The sequence below is a fragment of the Eublepharis macularius genome, chromosome 7, assembly GCF_028583425.1.
Source record: "Eublepharis macularius isolate TG4126 chromosome 7, MPM_Emac_v1.0, whole genome shotgun sequence".
NCBI classification, from domain to species: Eukaryota; Metazoa; Chordata; class Lepidosauria; order Squamata; family Eublepharidae; genus Eublepharis; species Eublepharis macularius.
This window is the reverse complement of record NC_072796.1, coordinates 97,846,543-97,869,083: the sequence shown is the minus strand read 5'-3', so window position 1 is coordinate 97,869,083 and position 22,541 is coordinate 97,846,543. Positions and strand designations below refer to the sequence as shown.

Below are 22,541 nucleotides of genomic sequence, written 5' to 3'. Positions count from 1 at the left end.
TTTACTCCAGATATTTTCTGCTTGAAAAGAAAGATGGTGAGATCCTTGACCTCTGTAGTTTTAATAAGTTTATTAAAGTACAAACATTTTGTATGCTTATCTAATGTCCTTCAACTTATAGAAACTAATACTTTGTTTGAAGTTGTTGATTTGAATTATGCTTATTTCCACATCTCCATATACCCTGAGCATAGAAAATATCTCAGGTTTCAATGTGGAAGTATTTTGAGTACACAGTACTTCCTTTTGAAATGGCATCTGTGCCACACATGTTCACTAAGTGTATAGTGGTGATTGTCACCTTCTTGCCATCTAAAGGTTGTGTGATGTACCCATACTGGGATGATTGGCTGTTTGCAGAAGAAACTGAAGCATCACTCTATGAACACATCTAACTTATTTTGTCCATTATTTTGAATTTGGGTCTGCTGGTCAATTGGAATAAGTCTACTTTCACTCTTAGGAGAATTATCCAATTTATTGGAGCTAGACTTGATTCTTATCAGGGTAGGGCTTTCCTATCTACAGATAGGATGAGTTGCATTCAGACTTTAGCCAAATTTTTCCTCAATAAATGTCATCAAACAGTATTAATAATTCAAATATTATTAGGTCATCTTCTTTCCTCCATGTTATTTTGCACTCATTTGAGAATGACACCTTTACAAAACTGGTTCCTAAGACATTTCAATCCTAGAATGACCCATCAGCCAGCCAGACTATCTGTTCCCAGGTCTGTTCTTAAATCCCTCGTTTGGTGGACATAACCTGAGAATTTGACTCAAGGATGCCCCTTTGGGAGACCTTGTGCAGAAATTTCTGTTAGTACTGATGCCTCTGAGCTAAGGTAGGGAGCCCACTGTCCTTCCTGTAGGCTCTGGTATATCTTAGGAATGATCTTGAGTCTGATTAAGGAGTGAATGAACAGACTTTATTCAGGAACTAGAAATTTGATAGAAAGCAGAGAAACAGAATAGATACTAACTACCTCACTAAACTGGGAGAGAGGGACTTCTGGGAAGAAGCAGGAGGTAGCCTAAGAATATCAAACTGGAGACATGCAAGAATGACGGAGGAGAGGAGGAAAGAAGGATCTCATCCTGCTATCTAACCGTCAGACCTGCTGCCCCCTGCAGGTATTCTGTGTCTTCTGCCTTCTCTGTACACAAGACATTATATTTCCAACACTCCCTCAGTCCAAGATATCTGGTCCATAAAGGAATCTAAATTACATATTAACATATTAAAACTTAGGGTGATCCATTATTCTTTTGCTTCTTTTGCAGGTATACTGCACAGTAGGAGAGTTCAGATTCACACGGTCAACACCACAGCCCTATATTATCTGAACAAGCAGAGGGGAATGGTATCACTCATGCTTTGTTCTGAGGTGACAGCTCTTTGGGAATGAGCCATAGAAAACAACATTCTCCTGCAAGCTATATAGCTGGGGTGATGAACAACAGAGCAAATGTGGTCAGCAGAGTTTTTTACCCTCAACATGAGTGGTCGATAAACACAAAAGTACATTCTTCCCATTTTTCACCTATGGGAGTTCCCTACTATAGATCTATTTGCTACACAGGACACCACGAAGGCCAAAGTGTTCTGCTCCTTAGCAGGGACTGACACTCTATCAATAGGAGACGCCTTCCAAATCCCATGGGAAACTAGGCTCCTTTATGCCTTCCCAACTACTCTCCTAATAACCAGGATCCTATGCAGAATTCGACATTTCCACTCTCATTGAATTCTGATAACCCTTTTCTGGCAACTCCAGGAGTGGTTCATCACCCTGTGTATTATGGCTCAAGTCTGGTACCTCTAACTTCCTATTGTACCGGACCTATTACACACAGGTCACGTATGGCATGACCTGAGTGTGAAGGCGTGGTTACTGAACCCACTAGGTATACCTTCTCCAGGGAGGTAGCTCAAATTATCCTGAATGCCCAAAAGGCATCAACTTAATTGTCTTATGATCATAAATGGAATCATTTCACAAATTGGTTGGGACCTACTCAAGTTTACCCCTTTTCATGCTCACTGGCATGTATTTTTAACTACTGTTGTTTCTCCATAAGCAAGGGTTATCTATTTCTTCTGTTAAAGTCTACCTTGCTCCTATCTCTGCTTTCTGTGAAAGGGTTGACAGCAAGATAGTTTTTGCACATTACATGTCAAAACAGTTTCTTAAGGGTATGTTTAAGACTTTCCCTCCTAGAGCCCCCCTGGTCCCTCAGTGGAGTTTTCCGTTGCTTCTTTCTCAACCCATGTTACCTTCGTCCCATGGCTTCCTGCCCACTCTCCCTGTTGTCCTGGAAAGTAACAGTTTTACTTGCCATTACTTCAGCCAGACAGGTAGGGGAAATTACTTCCCTTTGGGTAGATCCACCTTTTCTCCCATTTTATTTCAGAAAACATAGTTTTGCATAGTAGCATTGAGTGTGTGCCTGCACAGAAGAACTCAATGAACAATAGGTACAGTTATGCACAACCGTGATTTCCTTTCTAAAGTGGTATCTAAGTTTCACCTACAACAGAAGGTCACGTTGCCGGTGTTTTTTCCCAGACCTACCTCCACTGTAGAGAGTATGCTACACAAGTTATGTCTCAAAGGGGCTTTATTGTATGATCTACATAGAACTAAAAGCAGGGCTTTTTTTCTGGGAAAAGAGGTGGTAGAACTCTCTATTATCTCATGTGCAGAAATGCATGATGACATCACTCCTGGAAGTGACGCCACTTCCCAGAACCCAACACAGTACATTACAACGAGATAAATCTTAGTAAGCTTGAAAAATTACATTATAAGAAAGTTTTTTTTTCCTTTCTGTATCCTCTACAAAAAGTGAAATCTTCCATACTCTTTCCCAAACATTTCATTTCTTTGGAATCATATTTTAAAATATGCAAGAAGGAGGGGGCCTCTAAAAATCCAAAACTCATCACAAATCTAAATTCTAACAGATTCCTTCTGCCAGCGTAGAAAAAAAATCCAAAATTCTTTCTCAAGATTCCACAGAGTCTGAAATTCCTAATCTAATGAATATTGCATTTTCAAATTTTCAGGGAGGGTTTTGCTTTACTGGAGCAATTCAAAATTAGATACTCAACTTTAGCTGCAGATTTATACTTAGTTTAAAATGGCTTTTTTTGGTTGCCTGCCAACTCTATTAATGGGTAAGCTGTTGTGAGATTGTGAAATGTTCATAAATATTCCAATGTCCCAGACAAACAATATTCATAAAAACTTCTTTAACACCCATATGTCCACTGCAATTTCAGTGATGTTAATCACCTGAGGGTGGGGAGAACCATTTGAGTTACAGCTATTAAGACATAAGAACACCTATAAGCTGATGAATATATTGATGAAAGCCTTCTGTGACTTGGACACAACTATCCATTCCTAGCATAAAACTGGAATAACCATAACTGATATTTTAACTAATACAAATAACCATAACTGATATATTTAACTAACACAGAACCAATCTGCATTCAAAAGCTGTGGGAACCATAACAATGTCAACTTCAGTCAACAAAAGAATGAAAACAACACACACACACACAAATACATGCACACCCTCACCCACCCCCATGAAAAGAAAGCAGAATGAACTCAAAGCAGCACACACACATGCAGCCCCCCACCCGCATGAAAAGCAGAATGAACTCAAAGCAGCACACATATACACAGAAACCCCTGAATGAAATGAAAGCAGAATGCACTCAAAGCAACACACATACACACACAGCCCCACCCACCCACTCCCCCAATGAAAATAAAACAGAATGAACTCAAAGCAGCACACACATACACAGAAACCCGTGAATGAAATGAAAGCAGAATGAACTCAAAGCAGCTTAGCTTCCTCTGCAGAGCCGGCCCCAGCAGCTGCTTGCACTCTCTCTCGCTCGCTCACTCGCTCTCTCACGAATGAAAACAAGCAGAATGAACTCAAAGCAGCTAAGCCTCCTCTGCAGACCCCGTGCCAGGTCCCAGCTCTCTCTTTCTCTGTCTCTCTCTCTCACTCACTCATTCACTCACAAAAGCATAATGAACTCAAAGAAGCTTAGTCTCCTCTGCAGAGCCCGCAGGGCCGAAGGAGGAAGGAATCATGTGGGCAGATTCTAGAGCTGTTGGTATGGCGTTCCGGAGCGTTCCCCCTCAAAAAAAGCCCTGACTAAAAGCATTCGGAAATCCAAATCACTGTTTGTATATTATTTTGAATGCTGGAAAGGTCTGCTGGCATCTTCTCAGACTCTCTCCAAGTGGATTATATCAACTACTAAACTTTGTTACAAGAAGGCTGGAGTACATTGTCTATTGCTGATCAGTGGACACTCAACAAGGGCTGAACGTTTCTTTCTGAGAAAGAATTTTGGATTTTTTTTTCTACGCTGGCAGAGGGAATCTGTTAGAATTTAGATTTGTGATGAGTTTTGGATTTTTAGAGGCCCCCTCCTTCTTGCATATTTTAAAATATGATTCCAAAGAAATAATCAGAAACGTTTCTCCAAAGAGTTCTTCTGCAAGACATCTGTCAGGCTGCCATGTGGTCCTTGGCTGACATGTTTCATCAAGAACTACTCTGTTGACAGGAATGCTAGGAGAAAATCAGAAGCTGTTCTCCAGTCATTATTTGGCTGCTCACTCATGCCCTCCTCCGTTGGTTAGTAGCTTGCTGTACTCCCAGTGTGGGACTGCAGAGAAGAACAACGATGAAAACAGGGTTGCACTTATCTGTAACTGTTGTTCTTCGAGTATCTTCTGTGCAGGCACATGTTCCCTCCATCCTGCCTCACTGTGAGTATAAATCTTTGTTATCTCTTCCTTATTTCGGTAGCTCAGGAGAACTGAAGGAATTCAGGGCGCTCCGCCTCACAACCCATGTTTTTGGCAGAAGGACACTGCACATGTGCAGTGGAGGTGGAGCACCCCCTTACAGATCTTAATAGCTAAAGAATCTCTGCAGCTGGCCTGCATGTGTGCAGTCTCAATGTGTAACTGCACAGAAGACACTTGATGAACAATAGTTACAGGTAGATGCAACTCTATTTTATGGCAGCTTCTAGAAGGAATTTCAAGCTATTACTAAACTGAAAAAAATAATAAACACCAAGGTATGGATGGCTTTACAAGGGAATTTTATACAGTTCATCTATTTCATATTTAATAGGCAGCTTAACTGTATCTTAGAAGTAGGTAAACCTTCCACTAGGCATCAAGCATGACTTGTCAACATTCCAAAAACCTCACAAAGCTGTTATCAGACAAAAACTGTCATATCAATCCATAGTGCTGCTCAATCAAAAATGTTTGGGCATGATGGCAAGCAGGTTGAGCATCATCAATTGTGGCTATATCTCAAATGACCAAACTAGCTTTATTTCCACTAGACAAATCTCAGATTCTATAAAGAGACTCATTAATATTGTACATTTTAGCAATCAACTTTCTAGCTGCTTTCTTTTCCCAGACACTCATAAAGCATTTGATTGGTTGGAATGGCTCTTTTACTATGTTACTATGAAAAATGAGTATGTGAAACAGATTTCTGCAGATAATGTCATAGGTCTGGCAGGCATCTATGGCCTCAGCAAGAATAAATGCCAGGGACTCCCGTTTCTTAATTTTATTAAGAAGCAAAGTGCCTGGAATGGAATCTCAATGGAATCATTAGTAAGAGACATATAAGCCAACCCCGTAATTAAAAGGGTCTATTTTAATTACATATTATTTGGTTTTCTGTCTCATTGCTGATTATGGTGTAGTTTTTCTAATAAATCCCAAGTGAACAAGCTGAAATTCAGAAGCATGGTCTAACCTTGGCTTTAAGATAAATTTTGATCAAGTTTGACTTGTTTTGCTGCCATATAGTCAAAAAGAAGGGGCCTTTCTTTAAAGAGAGTGGGTTCTGCTTAGCAAGAATGGATATAAAGTATTTGGGAATACTCCACCCCAAATCACTTTCACAAGTATATATATTAAATTTTAAATCAGTGGAAGTCACTAAATTAAACCTGGCTGGGTTGCCTATCCTATTCTTAGCAGCTATTCTGCTGGTACTACTAGCAGAATTTTACTTCGTCTTTCAGACAATATGAGTTCAAGTATTATTAATAGCTTCAAGAATGGCACACACTTTTCGCAGTTTTCATAAAATAAAGAAAATATTCTAAACTGGCAAGAAACACAATTCACAGGCATAATAGCAGCAGTGATGTAGGGGGGGGGGTTAAGTTTAGAATGCTGTTTCATTTGAAACAGCTATTTTGCCTAATGTTAAACAAAAAGAAAATATATTGGATTCAAGTGAAATCCTGTCCTAAGTTATTTCCCCTTGTAAGGGCCATCCAAGTTCTCATCAGTGCAACTCTGATGCATCAATGTCTCTAACCTCCTTTTGAAAGCAGATTTCATTATCTGACCCAAGAAAATTGCCTTGCCTGTTTCCTCTCCAAGCCTCTTCTAATAGTGCAATCCTAAGTATGCTTTCTTTGAGCAAGCCCCATTGATTAGACCTGAGTAGGATTATGAGTAGGCTTACTTTGGTTTGCACTGTAAATTGCTTTTTCCTGATTGGGGAGGACAAACAGTTTGACCTCTGGAACACAGAAGGGTTCTATCACCTTAAAATTTATTTTGTACTGTACACCATTAGACTGGTCAGAAGTTCTTCTTTGTGTTGTCTAATATTTGAGATCCTGTCTATATTTGCTTCTACGTGGATGTTTTGTTCTAACATGACATCCAACAAAGTTCCTTTTAATTATCTACAGTTAAAAAGCATAGCAATACAGTAATTTAAAAAATGAACTCAAAAAATCCCTGCAGTGGCAAAGGAGAAAGGAATGGGGTGTGTGGGTGTGCGTGCGCTCTGTCAATGTCTTTGCATGCGCAACCACAGTAAGAGCTCCATGAAGATTCATTGCTATGTCAAAGCAACATTCAGAGTCTGTAACTGGAACTCAAGAACATGTTATGTGCCCCAAAAAAGCAGCTAGAGACAGAAAGTGAATATTGTCTTGGATGTTTCGCTAATAGGAGAGAGGTATTGTAGGGAGGGGTTCTCGGATGTTTCGCCAATAAATTGGGAACCATGGGCTCCACCATTATGTTGCTTTACATATTATCTGTGGCTTTGAATATGTACTTGTATATACTGCTTGTGCTTCTTGTTGTCCAATGTCAATCCTAGAATTGATTGATTGTGTTCTGTTTCAGCAACTCTGTTTCCTTTAACCCTGTATTGGATCCTTGCTAATGCTATTTCTCTGTACACTTGTATTCATCTACCCTATGGCATTGTTTATGGAAATGTCCATGACACTGTATGGTAGTGCTTACCCTTGTCCTTGCCACTGATTGTACTAATCTCACACTATATAATCTGCCTTAAATCTCCATGAGAAAGGCAGACTATAGATAAATAAATAAGCAAACAAGCATCTTTAGGCCATTACTCAAGGGCCACACCTTCATCTAGAGGTCCATATATGTCCAGTGCATACATAGAGCTCCTAAAGTTGCTGGTTTTTCTTTCTCTTTATAGGGTGCAATTCTTCATTAAGTCCATAAAACTGCTTTCTCATTAACAAGAGTAGAGACATTCCTTAAGAGGTTGGATTGTGTTTGGGGAGCAGGATCCTCATGTACATTGGTTCATAGTTGAATCTTGGATTTGCTTGTGGGAAATCGTGTTCTGCTGCTTACAAATAATTTAACATGCCTAGCTGTACAAAGACTGACAGGCAGTACAATTTAAAGATCTTTTTACATAGGAGAACAGTCATATAATCCTTCTTTTCTTGTTCTTAATATATTCTTAAAATAAATGTGATATTCAAAGGCTTGTTTCTGAAGCAAAAGCATCTGTAGCTAAACAAATAGTCCTTTGAAATAATATCCTGGCTGTCTTTAAAGTGAAAAATAGTGCGTTTTTTTTCCTCTTTCAAGAAAAGCAAAACAAATAGTGAAAAATCTTCTGTAAGCCATCCCAGCAAAACAAATGGATTTCTTTAATGGTTCTCCACCTACTAGGGGATAAAGGGGGAAGGACAGCATTCAGTGTCCGGAGCTCATTCACATGAGTTTTCCTTCAAACCTCACAGATAGTATTTTGAGTTAATATTCCCTACATACACGTCTGTTCACATGTAATATATGCCAGAGAGAGAAAAGGGTTGTTATACTGTCTAGAGCCAGGGAATGATGGGCACTTATTACGAAGATAAGGGATCAGATTTAAATTACTTCTAGTGCAAGCAAAAGAGCTAGCCCTTTCCCATACTAGCTATTGTTTACGAACCCTGGAACGATGTCACTTCAGAATACTGGTGGGTTGATCATGTGATGTAATACATATATTGCCCATTCCAAAAGATGGTGTGCACTCTGCCATACTGGTGCACGGCCCTTCTTTTGAAGGAATGTTGTTGCCCTTGATCCCTGATAAAGATCTCTCGGCACATCAAGTCGGGTCAATACAATCCGATCTCATCAGAAACAGATTTTGGTTGAACTACTTATTCTCTGGAATGAAGCACGGGTTGTTTACCTGCTGATACTGGGAAAAGTAAAAGTAAACAAAATTAGCTTGTTTCAACCTTGTGGATAGATAAGTTGCATAGGATAATGGAGCCCAAAGCTAGTGCTAAACACATCTCCCCCCTAAATGCTATGGCAGAAAACTGGCTATATCAGCCCTCCCATACCTGTTAAATTCCTTCTCATACAAAGCTTATACCTCTTGTGTATACATTAATGTCCATTCATGTATATTGTGTGAGTTAATCAGATTAATACACATAATAAATTTGAGGAAAGTGCTTAAAGTCAAGTTATTACTGTGGGAAAGCCCATTTGGAAATTAAATTTTTAAACAAATGTTGACCTTGGTCTGTGTGAAATCTGTTCAACTGATGATGGTACTGCGTGGTAACAGAATAATGTAAAAGATTCCTTGCTCAGGTGGTTGGTTGTGAAAGCAGATAACAACAGATCTTGCCAGTGAAGTTGTGATGATTTCTGATTAGTCTTTAAGCATCTTAATAGTCTGACAAATCAAGAATTAAATGGAAACTATAAACCATGTGTACATGCACAGTTTTGAAGTTGCAAGAACCATGAACATATATAATTACTGATGTGCAAGAAGAGTGGTTACAAAAGAGCAGGATCCAAATTACAAACTAAGTAAGGTCACTGACCTTACTTTATTTTCATAGATCCAGAGGAGTTAGCCATGTTAGTCAGTAGTTGCAAAATAGTAAAAAGTCCAGTAGCACTTTTAAGACTAACCAACTTTACTGAGGCATAGGCTTTCAAGAACCACAGTTCTCTTCATCAGATGTATGGAGGGTATGAAGAAACTGGCCAGAGATATATAGGTGGTGGGGGGAGGGGGGAGGGGGTGCAGGGAGTGAGGGCCATGTAGATGCTAATCAGTTGCAAAAACCATGAAAGAGATGGAGTTCACAATCCAGGCTGGGTGTGATCCCTCCCCTCCATTGCTGAATCTGAATGGAATGCCTGAAAGGCAATGACTTCTGATAATGAGATAACCATCCAGAGTCCCTAGTCAATCCAAGTCTGATTGAGTCAAATTTACATATGAATTCCAATTCAGCAGTTTCCACCCCCCATTGGATTTTGCTTTTGAAATGTTTCTGTTGAACTATAGTGACCTTTAAGTCCTTGATGGAATGCCCTGGTAGATTGAAGTGTTCTCCTACTGGTTTCTGGATATTGCCATTTTTGATGTCAGATTTGTGTCCATTTATTATTTTGCGCAGAGGTTGGCTGGTTTGTCCTACATACAGAGCAGAGGGGCATTGTTGGCACATGAGGGCATATATCACATTGGAGGATGAGCAGCTGTAGGAGCCAGAAATTGTGTAGTTGACACTATTGGGTCCTGTAATTGTATTTTCTGGGTAGATATATGGGCAAAGTTGTCATCTAGGTCTGTTGCAGGGTCTGATTCCTGTACTGGTGACTCTGTTAGCTGGTTCATTGTTGTTAGTGAGAAGTCTTTTAAGGTTGGAGGGCTGTGCGTAGGCAAGGAAAAGTCTTCCACCCAGGGCTTGTGAGAAAGGGGCATCATTTTCCAGGATGGGCTGTAGATCACTGATGAAACATTGGATAGGTTTGAGCTGGGAACTATAGGTGACAACCAGTGGTGTTCTGTTGTTCGTTCTTTTAGGTTTGTCCTGGAGTAGGCTGTTTCTGGGTACTAGTCTGGCCCTGTCGATTTGTTTCCTCACCTCATTTGGTGGGTATTGTAGCCCCCAAAATGCTTGTTGTAAATCTCTTAAATGAGAGTCCCAATTAGAGATGGGCACGATCCAAAAAAAATTAACGATCCAGCTGATCGTGGATCGGCGCCGGCACCGATCCTGAATTAACGATCCACACCGATCATCTCCCGTTCCTGAGCTGTGGATCGTGGAGGCCAAAGCGGGGCACGCTGGTATTCCCAGCTATGTGGAAAGGTGGGTTGTGGCAGCGGCCGACTCTCTCAGTCTCTCTCTCTCTCTCTCCAAAGGCTAGCAAGTAGCAAGCAAGAGCTCTGTCCCACTCCACTGCTCGCAGAAAGTGAAACCCAGCCTGGGAGCCCATAGCATGGGTCCCATTCAGGAACACAGGAGGTCTGTGTTTGGCCGTCATAGCTGCCTATCAGGGTTTGCAGGGATGAGATTGGAGTGCCCATGGCTACAGAACACCCCCTTCCCCCTCCCTCCCCTGGGTGTCTTCCCCCAACTTGTGACTGCTTTGGTGCTCCGTGGTTGGAAGGAAGCCCTGCTGATCAAGGCAAGCTGGGCTTCCATTCGGGTTTCCAGGGCGACAGAAGGAGGGCAAACAGAGCTCAGGCATTCCCCTGGCTCCATTGCCAGGGGAATAGATTGCTGGCACCTGAGTGTCTGGATCCCCGAACCGAGCCCAATCGCCCCAATCCAGGCCTCTCCCGATCACTGGATCGTTGGCCATGGACGATCACGATCCGCCGGGTCATGATCGCGCGATTGCCATTATCATGGGTTTTTTTCAATCGTAATGCGGATCGTGCCCATCTCTAGTCCTAATCAAGAGCATCGGAGCACATATTCATGGCAGACTTGGGGCAACACTTCCTCAGCTCCTATCCACTAAAACCATTCCTGTACTTAAGGTTCTTGGATGACATCATCATTTGGACCCATGGGAAAGAAGCCCTTGAGAGATTTCACCAGGACTTCAACAACTTTCACCCCACCATCAAGCTGAACCTGGACCACTCTACACAACAGGTACACTTCCTGGACACCACTGTACAACTACGTAATAGACAGATAAAGACCACCTTATACCAGAAACCCATCGACCAATACTCATATCTACATGCCTCCAGCTACCACCCAAAACATACCACTCAGTTGATTGTCTACAGCCAAGCCCTGCGTTACAATCGTATCTGCTCCAATGCTCTTGATCCACCACAAGAGAGAACCAATGTACTGTTTGAGAATTCCATGCTTTATGAAATGTTCTATTAGGTGAGCCTAAAACCACCCCTGAGGAAGTCCAGCTGACAAAACACTGAGATTTACAGTGGCCGTGTGTTAGGCGGAGGGGTTCCTGCCCTGCTGGGCACTCTGGCTTCTAGACGTCACCTAAAGAGAAAAAAGAGATAAGCAGTTCATTACTTTATATCTTTGACCTTTGTGATACTTACCTCTTGGATGGTCTCACATCGTTTATCCAGCTGCACTTATAAAAAAGAAAAAGGAGAAAAACTACATCACTTTCAAGCATTCAAACACTGTATTTCTGGCACTTTGCAGCTTCGAGCATTTCTGCCTGGTGGTTATACAAAATCATTTTGTTGTTGTTTACATCTTGTCTATAGGAATAGTCTGTATTTTTGAGATATATTTATTCATCTATGTTAACTTATTTAACTTATCAGAGCGCTAGTCACTTTACCATTAATTAAATCCTAAAAAAAAAAAAATCTATTGGGTTATTTATATTTACCCTCCAATTGTGGTTTTCCACTTTTTGCTCTAGTTTCATTTGGAGGGGTCTCTGTTTTTGTATTCATACCATCCATCTGGCAATAGCAACTTTCAAATGATAATAACATTCGATTTATGTATCTCCTTTCAGGACAACTTAACACCCACTCAGAGTGATTTACGAAGTATGTTATTATTATCCCCACAACAAATCACCTTGTGAGGTGGGTGGGGTTGAGAGAGCTCCAGAGAACCGTGACTAGCCCAAGGTCACCCAGCTGGCTTCTAGTGGAGGAGTGAGGAATCAAACCCGCTTCTCCAGATTAGAGTCCTGCGCTCTGGCTCTCTCACTACACCAAAGTGGGATTGGACAGCACAACTCACTATCTGGCATCATTTCCCCTCCTTTAACTCCTTTAGCTTCCCCCCCCCCTTTCCTGCCAAGTTGCACTGTCGCATTACAATGCAGCTTGGTATGGAAAGGGAAAGGGGGAGTTGGAATCATGAGGGCACTGATCCTGTGTCTGTACTTTTGCACAGGCGTGACAGAAAAGTAGGAGAAGCAAGGATGGGGGACAACAAGTAGAACATGGACAGGTGTGTATAAACCCCATTTTTACCTGTTCCCTTTCCACTTTCTGCTGATTATGTAGCAATTGCACATTGTTGCATTCTCATATGGATATAATTTTGAACTCCAATGAAATATCCCATATGAGATCAAAACCCTTGGAGCATGCTTACAGTTAATTATCAGGGTGGGAGGAGATAAGACTTTCCGGGGCTAAGGCAAGAGGAAGAATACAGAGTTACCATAGCTCACTGATGAAGTCCTTGCTTTTCTCATGCTCATTTTTCTGAGCTCAAACACACCCAGAAGATCCAGTACAATGCCATTTCCTCCCGTTTCTCATTGTGCAGTCTTTTATGTCTTAGTACAGACATAGAATGTTATGCTTTGACAGGAGACTCGCCCCTGTCTTTACAGTTATCAACTGCAGTACAGGAAAGACAGATATTAAGGGCTGCCTGGCACAATGACTAACAAGAAGATGCCCTCATTCCCTCCTCCACCTTGTACCTGCTTTCAGTCTCCTGCCTGTAGACTACAATTGCATATGACAAAATTAGTTTTGATGTTGCGGTGTCAGGCCAATTCAATATCATTCGTGTTAAGCTGCCAGAGTCAGGCCAAGAATATCAAAGACAAATAATATTTTAAAATATGTGCACAAAATTAATAATTTGGAATCCTTGAAAAAACAGCTACTTACTTTCACACACTGAAAACAGGCGTAGATTTCTTTTTTCAAAGCTTCTTTTAAAGAAGTTCACATTTATTTTAAAGAAGTATAATATGTACACCTTTCACTTCAGTGAAATTCAAGAGCTTGAACAGTAATGAATCAGTAATGACTCTTTGTCTATAGAGTCCAGAATTAGAATTAAAATCCGTTGTGGTTTGTTTTCAAAACAGCCAGATGTCAGTCCACTGACTTCAGTTTTCCAGAGCAGAACTAATTGATGGAGCACTTACGTTCACTCAACGATCTGCCTTTAGTTTAGAAGCCTGTTAAATGTTTAAGCCCCTGTCGCTGATAGCACAATGGATAGGGGGGGAGATCCGTTAGAACTCCATCTCCACCACTTTCCGGAGCAGAGCTCTTGACACACAAGTCTGGTAGTAATTTTTACTAACACCAGACTTCCAGGGTTGGGTCCAGCCAGCTTTTTCACTCAATGTCATCGGATTCACCTCTTTATTACAGCCCTCATCCCATGTGGCTTTTGTTCATGCAGATCCAATGATCCTCATCGTGGACTTTTTGGACATTCAGAGGGGACTATTCTTCCCTTTTTCATCAGTGGAAAAGATGGTTGAATCCAGCCCCCAGTTTCCCTGGCTATATATCTAGAAAAATGGGAGAAATTTTGGAAGACGCCACTTTGGAGTAATAATTTGCCGATGGAATCCATTGCTGATAAGAAAGAGAAAAGGGAGAAGGGAAAACTAGGGGATGGGGATTGAATGCTTATTTGATTAAACTTCTTGTTCATGATTACCTTTGGTATTATGGTAACTGTACGTTGTTATAATCTGCTGTAGCAACTGTAGAAAGCTCTGGAATCAAAGCAGGTATCTAATAGTGGCCGTAAAGCAACTCTACGCTTTGTGATGCAGAACTACAACCAAAGACGACTTGTCCTTTCCTTTCTCTACTTCAGCCGTCTTCTTCTATGGCACTCAAAAATACTTTAATGAAGGGCATGCAGCAAACTGGGTCATTAGAATTAGAAAGTAACACCTCACATTATTAAGAAATGACAGACAGTAAGCCATGCTGGTGGATTGACTAAATTGTTTAGTAGATTAACGACTCCACCATAGGAGTGACCAGAAGAAATTGATTTAGCCTGTTTCAGATGTATGTGCCACTAGTAAGGTGATCGGAGAAGGTTCATGCAAGAGTACTATTAAAGAACATCCTGAGAAAAAGCGGAAATAAAGAATAGCTGTAAAAGGAGAAAGCAATACATCTGTATGTTGTACTAAAAAGCATTAAATAGTTATCATTAAAATGCAAGCTGAAATCACTTTTTTCAAGAACAGCCTCTGTATGCAACTGCTTTGTGTAAGGATGACCTCATGTTACTAAATTGTCATTACAAAATATCCAATTCCCTACAGAGAGAGAATCAGGAGGGGGATGGAATTAACAAATTTCAATATGATTTTCTAATTGCTTAAGGAAAGCAAAAAATGACCAAAATGATTGGAAATGTCCACCTCCAGCCAGATCCAGACACATATTTAGACTGAAAAGAGCCAAGACAAACAAAGAGCATCCTGTTGGCATTGTATTTTTGGCATTGCTGTATCTGTACAGAAAACAAGCGATACATGAAATGTGTAAAGACATCTGTTTCATAACCTATGGGGCTTTGCTCTCAAAGCAGTTGTAAAATCTTCTGGGGGAGAGAAATATTTCTATGTATCTGTGCAGATGCTCTTTTGTAAGGAGAAAAAATAATTTGAGAAAATGCTCTGCCTTCAGAAGAGGAATTTGGCCACTAAAATCATGTAAAACATTTAGCCTGTATCTCCTCTCTGCTGTTCATTTATGAAGAGTTTACTAGGGTTTAACAATTCCATATATCAGAGCAGTTCATCCAAAGTCTAATAAATAGTACTGGGATTTTGTAGATTCTTATGTCCCATTAGTTAGTCCAGTCCGTGAACATCTACCTAGATTTTTGAGTCCAGCAGCAAACCTTGTTAGAAATACAGGTTGGTGAAATAGTACTGTTGGGGCTCAGGGCCAAGGAAAAGTAATGACCCCAAAATGTAGCAATACATCAAGTCTTCAGCATTAGCATCTCACGTTCTGTCCTATAAACATTACCATTCTTTTGTCTAGTGTTTTCTTCCACTCTCCCTGCATTATCCTCACACAAATTCTTTATCCTTTAACTTCATCCATGGGCATGGTGGGAAGGCAATAACATAACTGAGCCATCTCAGCAATGCTGTCTCTTTCCTAGCCTGTCCAATATACTTTCTCTAAAGGTTTTAATCTACCTTTCTACACACAGGCCCATAGCCAGAAATTGGGGGGAAGGTTATATGATTGTCATATAACCTGATGCTCAGGACACAGGTCATACCAGGAAATAATGAAGCTACATCAGCCAGGGAACAGAGCATACCAGCATCTGATAGGCACAACCGCTACTTATTAACGGTCAAGATTTTCATAGCTTAGCAATACATGTCAGGGGCCAGAGCCAAATACACTTAAAGTGCAATACTAAACAGGGTTCTGTCCTTCTAAAACTCTTGGAAGTCAGTAGGCTTAGAACAATGGAACTCAGTTTAGGATCACACTGTTATTTTAGCCAAGTTTACTGCTACAGCACACAGATAATGTTCTCCCAATCTGCTCGCGCTTTGGGTCCATATAACTTTATCTTACGCTTCTCCCTTTCCTGACTATTTCTATCTTCTGTGTTTCCTATAAACAGATACTGACTTCTGGTATTTTGCTAAAGGAAATTTGCATAGAGCTCTAGTGAAAATGATGGCCGTGTACATGAGTGCACATTATAAAATTTTAAAATGATGTTAAGGAGGAAAGTTCCAGCAATGGAGCAAGGTCAGTATCCAGGATGAGAGGCAGCATGCAGAAAACCTCTGCACAGACTGCAGAAAAGTTTCCCATTGCTTTAATGATCTACTTTTGCACAAGAAATCCAGAAAGTGAAACACTGAAGAGTGTTTCAGATTTCAAGATGTAGTATATTAATTCATTGTATGATTATTGGGACACCCTTTTAGATTGCAGTTTAAAGGATTAGGATTGTTGGATTATTTTATTGCAGTCAAATATTCTCTGAAGAATTGCTGCTGTGTAGCTTACCTTTTTCATTTAATGTGGTATCATTTGTTAGTAAGAGTAGAATACAGATTGTTTTCCCTTCATTCAATAGCAGGGGCAGACCTAGCAGTACAAACAAGTTTCTCCTCCTGCTCTGTCCTATAACAGTAGGCCTCTTTAAAAATGACTCATTAGCCTTTTATCTGCTTAGCAAAACTGTCTTTATTTATTAAAATTATCTCCTGCCTTTCTCTTGTAACTCAGGGTTTTAAATTAAATCCAGTCATAACACAATAAAACCCCATTAATCCCTCACCCAGAAAATGTCTGCAGCACAAGGCATAGGTTCATAACTGAAGTGGATGTATATGGAGGCTGGGTGTCATCACATATTGATAACAGCCAATCCCAAAGTTCCAAATGATCTCATTCAGTTACCTTACACAAGTATTGAAGAGCATAAGTGACAAGTTTGAACCTTGTAGGACACTCTACGAGACAGGTTTCAGCCCACTGACTTTACTCTAGTAGAAAAACTCTCCAATCCAACAAAAAAGATCAAACCCACCAAAGGGCTGCTCCTCCAGTACCTATTACAATAACCTTTGGATGAGAATGGAATGGACATTAAAACTGTCCCCCTTTTTTGCTGTTACTGTGATAGTTGCTTTGTTTTTATTCCTTTTTTGATTTGACCTTTAAATGAAATTGTAGGCTAATTCTGATGTTCCAGTATAAAAGCTAAGGGGAAGACCTGTTCAGTGAACCATTTCCATTTATAGCAAACTTAACATACATTGTTAAAAGTTACAATAGTTCATTATAATTTTTTTAAAAATAACTTAATTCACAATAGTTAACTAATTTTTTGCAGTTAGCACTAGACATATTGATTATAAAAGTATCTTTTTTGTTGCTTTAGTAATTTAGAGTCTTAACAATTCTTGAACCCTGTATTTGACAATGCTTGGTAATTTGACCAAATCTTTTTTGACCAGTCTATAGCCAACCTTTAGCAAAGACTGTGCTAACTGTTTTTAGGAATTTTTTAAATTTCACCTTTTCATCCTTGAAATTCTCTGAATTCAGTCAGCATTACTTGTGCCTTTTGTGATTTTCCCTTCAAAAATATCCTGGGTAAAGAAGGAAACAGATGTTCCCACGAATAGCTTCATTAAACTGTGGGAAACTAGGTTAATATTTCATTAAGGTGCTACAAAATAGCTTTGCAGTGGGAACAAAACCAGAAGTACTTAGTGAGACTACAATGAAACTTCTGGCTGGTTAATCTCATTTGCTAAGAAAGGAACTCTCATTCTAAAATATTTTAAACATATTAAGAAGGGAGCCTCTTTGATAGTCTGCTTAGAGATTTTTGTGACAGAGTGGTATACATATAGTACCCAGGCCAAGCTACATAACTGAGCCTGCTTAACTTCAACAGCAGAATGGCATCTTGTACCTTTGATACATGGTGACACTCATTTTACAGTTCCTACAGAACAGACAATATAAGCAAGTTCTAGTGCTTACATTTGTTTGCTGTCATCTAGGAAAATGTTGAGCATTGTACAAATGAGTAAAAATTGAGCTATATTAATGCACTGGAGAATGGATTATGAAGGAAGATCCAGAAGAAATATTTTGATACCAGCAGTTCATCTGGACGTTGGAGACTTGCAGAGCAATCCTAAGGAGAGTTATTCCAACCTAAGCCCATTGAAAGCAATGAGCTTAGACTGGAGTAACTCTTCTTAGGATTGTACTGTTAAACCTTTTGTTAATAAGACACTTGTGCTTACAATACTGTGAATTTAAGCTGGAAGTGTGCGGATCCATGCCTGCAGCCAGAAAACCCAGCTCCACATTACCTTTTTTTCTCCTGTAATGTCTGCAAAGGAATGACTTCATACTGTGCGTTTCCCACTATGCTGCATTACGTTGGCGGTCACTTAAGAGTGCAAGGAAAATCAAAGTGTGATGAAGTCATGTTACACCTTTTATATCAATGTTATTGGGGGAGGGAGGAAGAGATGGGGGTGCTACAAATTTTGGCAACCACTCAGTATGTAATGGAATATTTATTTCTGGTTTCTAAGTAATTCATGAAACAGAGCAGCAAGGATCTGGGTAAAACATAAACCTTTTAATATTTTCTTTCATGTGTCCTATTTATTCAAACATTTTTGTTAGAGGAAAGGTAGACAACCCTCAGCCCATGTGCCAAACATTAGTACAGTAATGTACTACACTAATGTACTACTAATGTACTACTACTTTTGTGGGAAAAGGTGGTAGAACTCAGTGGGTTGCCCTTGGCAAAAATGGTCACATGGCTGGTGGCCCCACCCCCTGATCTCCAGACAGAGGGGAGTTTAGATTGCCCTTTGTGCCGCCGAGCAGCACAGAGGGCAATCTAAACTCCCCTCTGTCTGGAGATCAGGGGGCAGGGCCACCAGCCATGTGACCATTTTCAAGAGGTTCTGGAACTCCATTCCCCCACGTTCCAGCTGAAAAAAGCCCTGCATTAAACCATTTTTCTCGGCAGGCAAGGAGCCTGTTTTCTACCAAAAGGGCTGAGGCAAGCCTCATCAATGCTACCAGTTCGCTGAGGCTCATCTTGCTCCCAGTTAGGGTTGCCCTCCTGGCGGGGGAGGGGACCTGGCTCTTACCTCCTTCTTCCCTTGTTAATGCTGTATTTGCATGCCTGGCTGCATGATGATGTCACTTCCCAGTGACGTCACTGCACGGGCGCTGGAGCATGCCTGTACTTCTCAGCAGGCCAATTTGGGCATCAGACGGGTCCAATTCAGCTCATTTGGGGCCCAAATCAGCCTGTGGCAAAGCACAGGAATGCTCTTAGGGCAGCACGATGATGTCAGTGACATCATCGTGCTGCCTTGGGAGCATGCCTGGGAGGCCCATTCCCATGCCTTCCTCCCCTGCCGGCCAGGTAAGTGGAGGTGGGGGGTGGAGGGTGAAAGAGGGGGTTCCCTCGCCCCCACCATGGGAATGGGATCCCTATTCCCAAACATAACCCTCATCATTCCCCTTCACCATACCCTTTTTGCCCCCTCTTACCCTGTCCCTGTGACCTTCCATCTGCAACATTAGTAGTATGCTTTCTGTAGTATTATAATGTTTTTTAAATTATCTTGTGTTACAGGCAGCTTTAAGTGCCTTGAAACAGTTTTCAGAACAAGGCCTGGATCCAGTGGATGGAACTACAAAGGTTGAAAATGGATCCCTCGAAAAGTAAGATAGTATTCAGTATTCTTGGGTATTTGGGGGATATGCCTGCCAGGTAAGCTTTTTAAAAAAAGAATGTAAAGGTATAATGCCCTTTAGATTGTAACAGAATATTTTTGCTTTAACATTTGTATAAAGGTTGTAACAATTTGTACCATCACTAAGAATAACTTTCAGTATTACTTTATAATATTACTTTTTAATCATGAATATAAAGAGAGCTAATATTTTTTGTAATCCCTCCTCGTTGTAATCCTTCCTCATTGTCAGCTAAAATACGCCATGCAGAGATAGACTCAGGCAGTGTTATTTTCAGTTTCAACCTCATAATATGGAGGTGACATCCTTCATTCATTTAGAAACCTCACAAGGTTCTTCACCTCAGTCCAAAGTGCTGTGTATATCCTGATGTGCACTCAGAGTTGCCATATACAAATAAGATGCTCATTCACTTCATTGGGGGAAGCATGGAGAAACCTGCAAGAACCTGCGTTTGTGTTCACATTAGCATTCCCTGAATAAAGGGTCAAATAGGTGTACATTGTAAAGTGGGCTCCAAAAATACAGGAAGCAATCAGCGTAGATGGCAGAATTGCACAAGGGTCAAATGTAGTTGCTTTGCATTCTGTGTACACCACAGTTTCTTTGTGCATCTGCTTTGTGGGAGAATTGCCAAGATCTATGTCCTGCCTCATAAAATCTGTGTAGATGCAGGGTGCTCTTGTACCAGATTCTAAATACAGAAGGGCAAATGTCCTACTATTTCCTCTTTGAGCATGCAATTTCTACTTTGAAAAAATTGTGGAAATACATACATCAGGTCTAATATTATGTAGACATTTAAATTAAGAAAGAATTTGTGGGGGGACCTATTCAGGGCACCACAAGTCACTAAATTATTCACACACAGGATGCAGTTAGATGGCTGCACATTCCTCCTTGCAGGGAAAAGTTGTCAATAAGCAGGCAGGAGAAAAGCAAGAGTTAGAGTTGGAATTTTCAACTGATATATAGTGGCTGTTTGTAAACTAATTTAATCAGAAACATTTACCACATGATCTCACCAGTATAGTATCCGAACATAAATATTGTTGTTTCACTCTAAAATGTCCCCCTTGTGGTGACCTTTGAATCTCATGTGCCATCTGCTAATAAAAATGTCTCAAAGATGTGCAACCCTGGACCTTACTGCTCTTGTTAATGTATTAATCTTTCAGACAAGTCAAGCATCTGGGAGAAAACGTAGACAATAAGCAGACTAACTCAGGCACCGTTGCTCAGGACTGCAAGGATTCAAAGGCTGTCGTCTAGGAGCCTCCCAGCACCCGCGGCTGCCACTGCATCCTTATAAACCTGTCAGCACGCAATAGGGTGTATGTGTACAAGGAAATGAATGACTAATACCATTATTTGAGTCTTATGTGAAGACAACACTATTCTAACACAAGAGATGATATACATGGTACTGTTTATTGAACTGAGGGGGGAAATAAATGAAACTCTTACCTGCTTCCCCCTCTCCAAATGTGAACATCTAATAATCCAAACTGCTCCAGAGATAGAAAAATCCTGACCAGGCTGCTGAAGTTCTAAGCAGAAAATAATTAACTTAGTTTGATGAGGTGGGGGGGGAGGAGTTAAATTTACAATTAATACTCTGGAAGAAACAAAACTCAACCCAACGTGGACTTTTTATTAGTTTTTCATAGCATAGTATAAGTTTAGCTTTTCTCTTTTTTAAAAAGCAAAATTATGCTTAAATATTTGAAAATTAACCAATGACAGTGCTGTGAGAGTTGTAGCTGTTGTCTTCATATATAGTCATACGCCTTCTCTTTTTATGCCAACATTATGCATTCTTCATATCCGTATGGAATATGTTATGACTGTAGGATACACTACTCTGAGTTGTTTGCATTCAGAAATTTTAAATCATGACAAGTATTTGCTTAGATATGAATGGATGTTTTAACAATGTACTCCAAGAGAAAGCAGTGATGGTATTTGATTTCCCTTGCCGTGTATTGATTAAAGAGGCACCTCGCCTTCCAGGAACACTTTTCCCCTTTTCATTCTGCTCTGTGTTGTACGAAGGCACATTGGCACTCCATTCTGTGTTTGGTATTGACTCATCACTTGCATTAACTGAGTGTTTTTAATATCTGCATTGTGACCAGAACAGCAGAAAAGCATGGAAGTGTCAGCTAGGAAAAGAGACAAAAAGTGGTGACGCAGAACTGTATCAAACTGTATCAAATTCTACAGTTGACAGAGATAGGATTTGCACCTGTATTTTGTACCAAGTTATTTGAATTAAGCAAGCAGATAAATGCATTAAAACCACATCAGTTTATGTGTACCATGCTTGTATGGGCTCTTCATTGGTTTGTAAGTAACAACAATCAAATTTCCACCAATATCCTGCTACCTATCTACCAAGAATCAAGATTGTGTTTCCTAGTGTGCTACTTTCTCCTATGACAATATTGCTCCACTAGCAAGCTTTTTAAGTCATATTCAGTCCCCCACACTCCTACATAATAAATATGATAAGGGGAGTGGGGACTGCAAATATATACATTTTCACAACATCAGTTGCTTTCAGATGGAAGTATATGTTAAGAACTTTCATAAACATACTTTACTTTAAAAAAAATCTTTGCCGGAACACAAATTCTGCAGAGAAAAAGACCAATTCTGTGACTTCAGTAACTTTCAGAACTGACTACATTAGCAAATGTTGCTTTATTTATTTATTTACTTACTGTATTTATAGCCTGCCTTTCTTACTGAGACTAAAAGCATATTATACAGTACTGGTAACCAAACCCATTGTTTATAAAATGGGCTTGGTTGCCACTGCCAGTACTGTATAATATGTTCATACAACTGGCTCTAGAAAAGCTGGTA

General features: G+C 40.3%; 1 protein-coding gene across 7 annotated transcripts in view; it reads left to right on the top strand.

The window, feature by feature from the left end:
- STAU2 (staufen double-stranded RNA binding protein 2) overlaps positions 1–21,990 on the top strand; it is a 242,970-nt gene extending 220,980 nt beyond the window's left edge. For 5 of the 7 annotated variants that reach the window (XM_054984756.1, XM_054984757.1, XM_054984758.1 and 2 more), the window contains 2 exons: positions 19,549–19,637; positions 20,849–21,990. In XM_054984756.1, the coding sequence (XP_054840731.1) occupies positions 19,549–19,637; positions 20,849–20,942 (183 nt within the window). In that variant the 3' untranslated portion in view covers positions 20,943–21,990. Of the gene's footprint in view, positions 1–11,180; positions 11,299–12,546; positions 12,605–19,548; positions 19,638–20,848 lie in introns of those variants that run through there. The other 2 variants (XR_008597409.1, XR_008597410.1) reach the window with 2 other exon arrangements.
- The last annotated feature ends 551 nt before the right edge of the window (positions 21,991–22,541 follow it).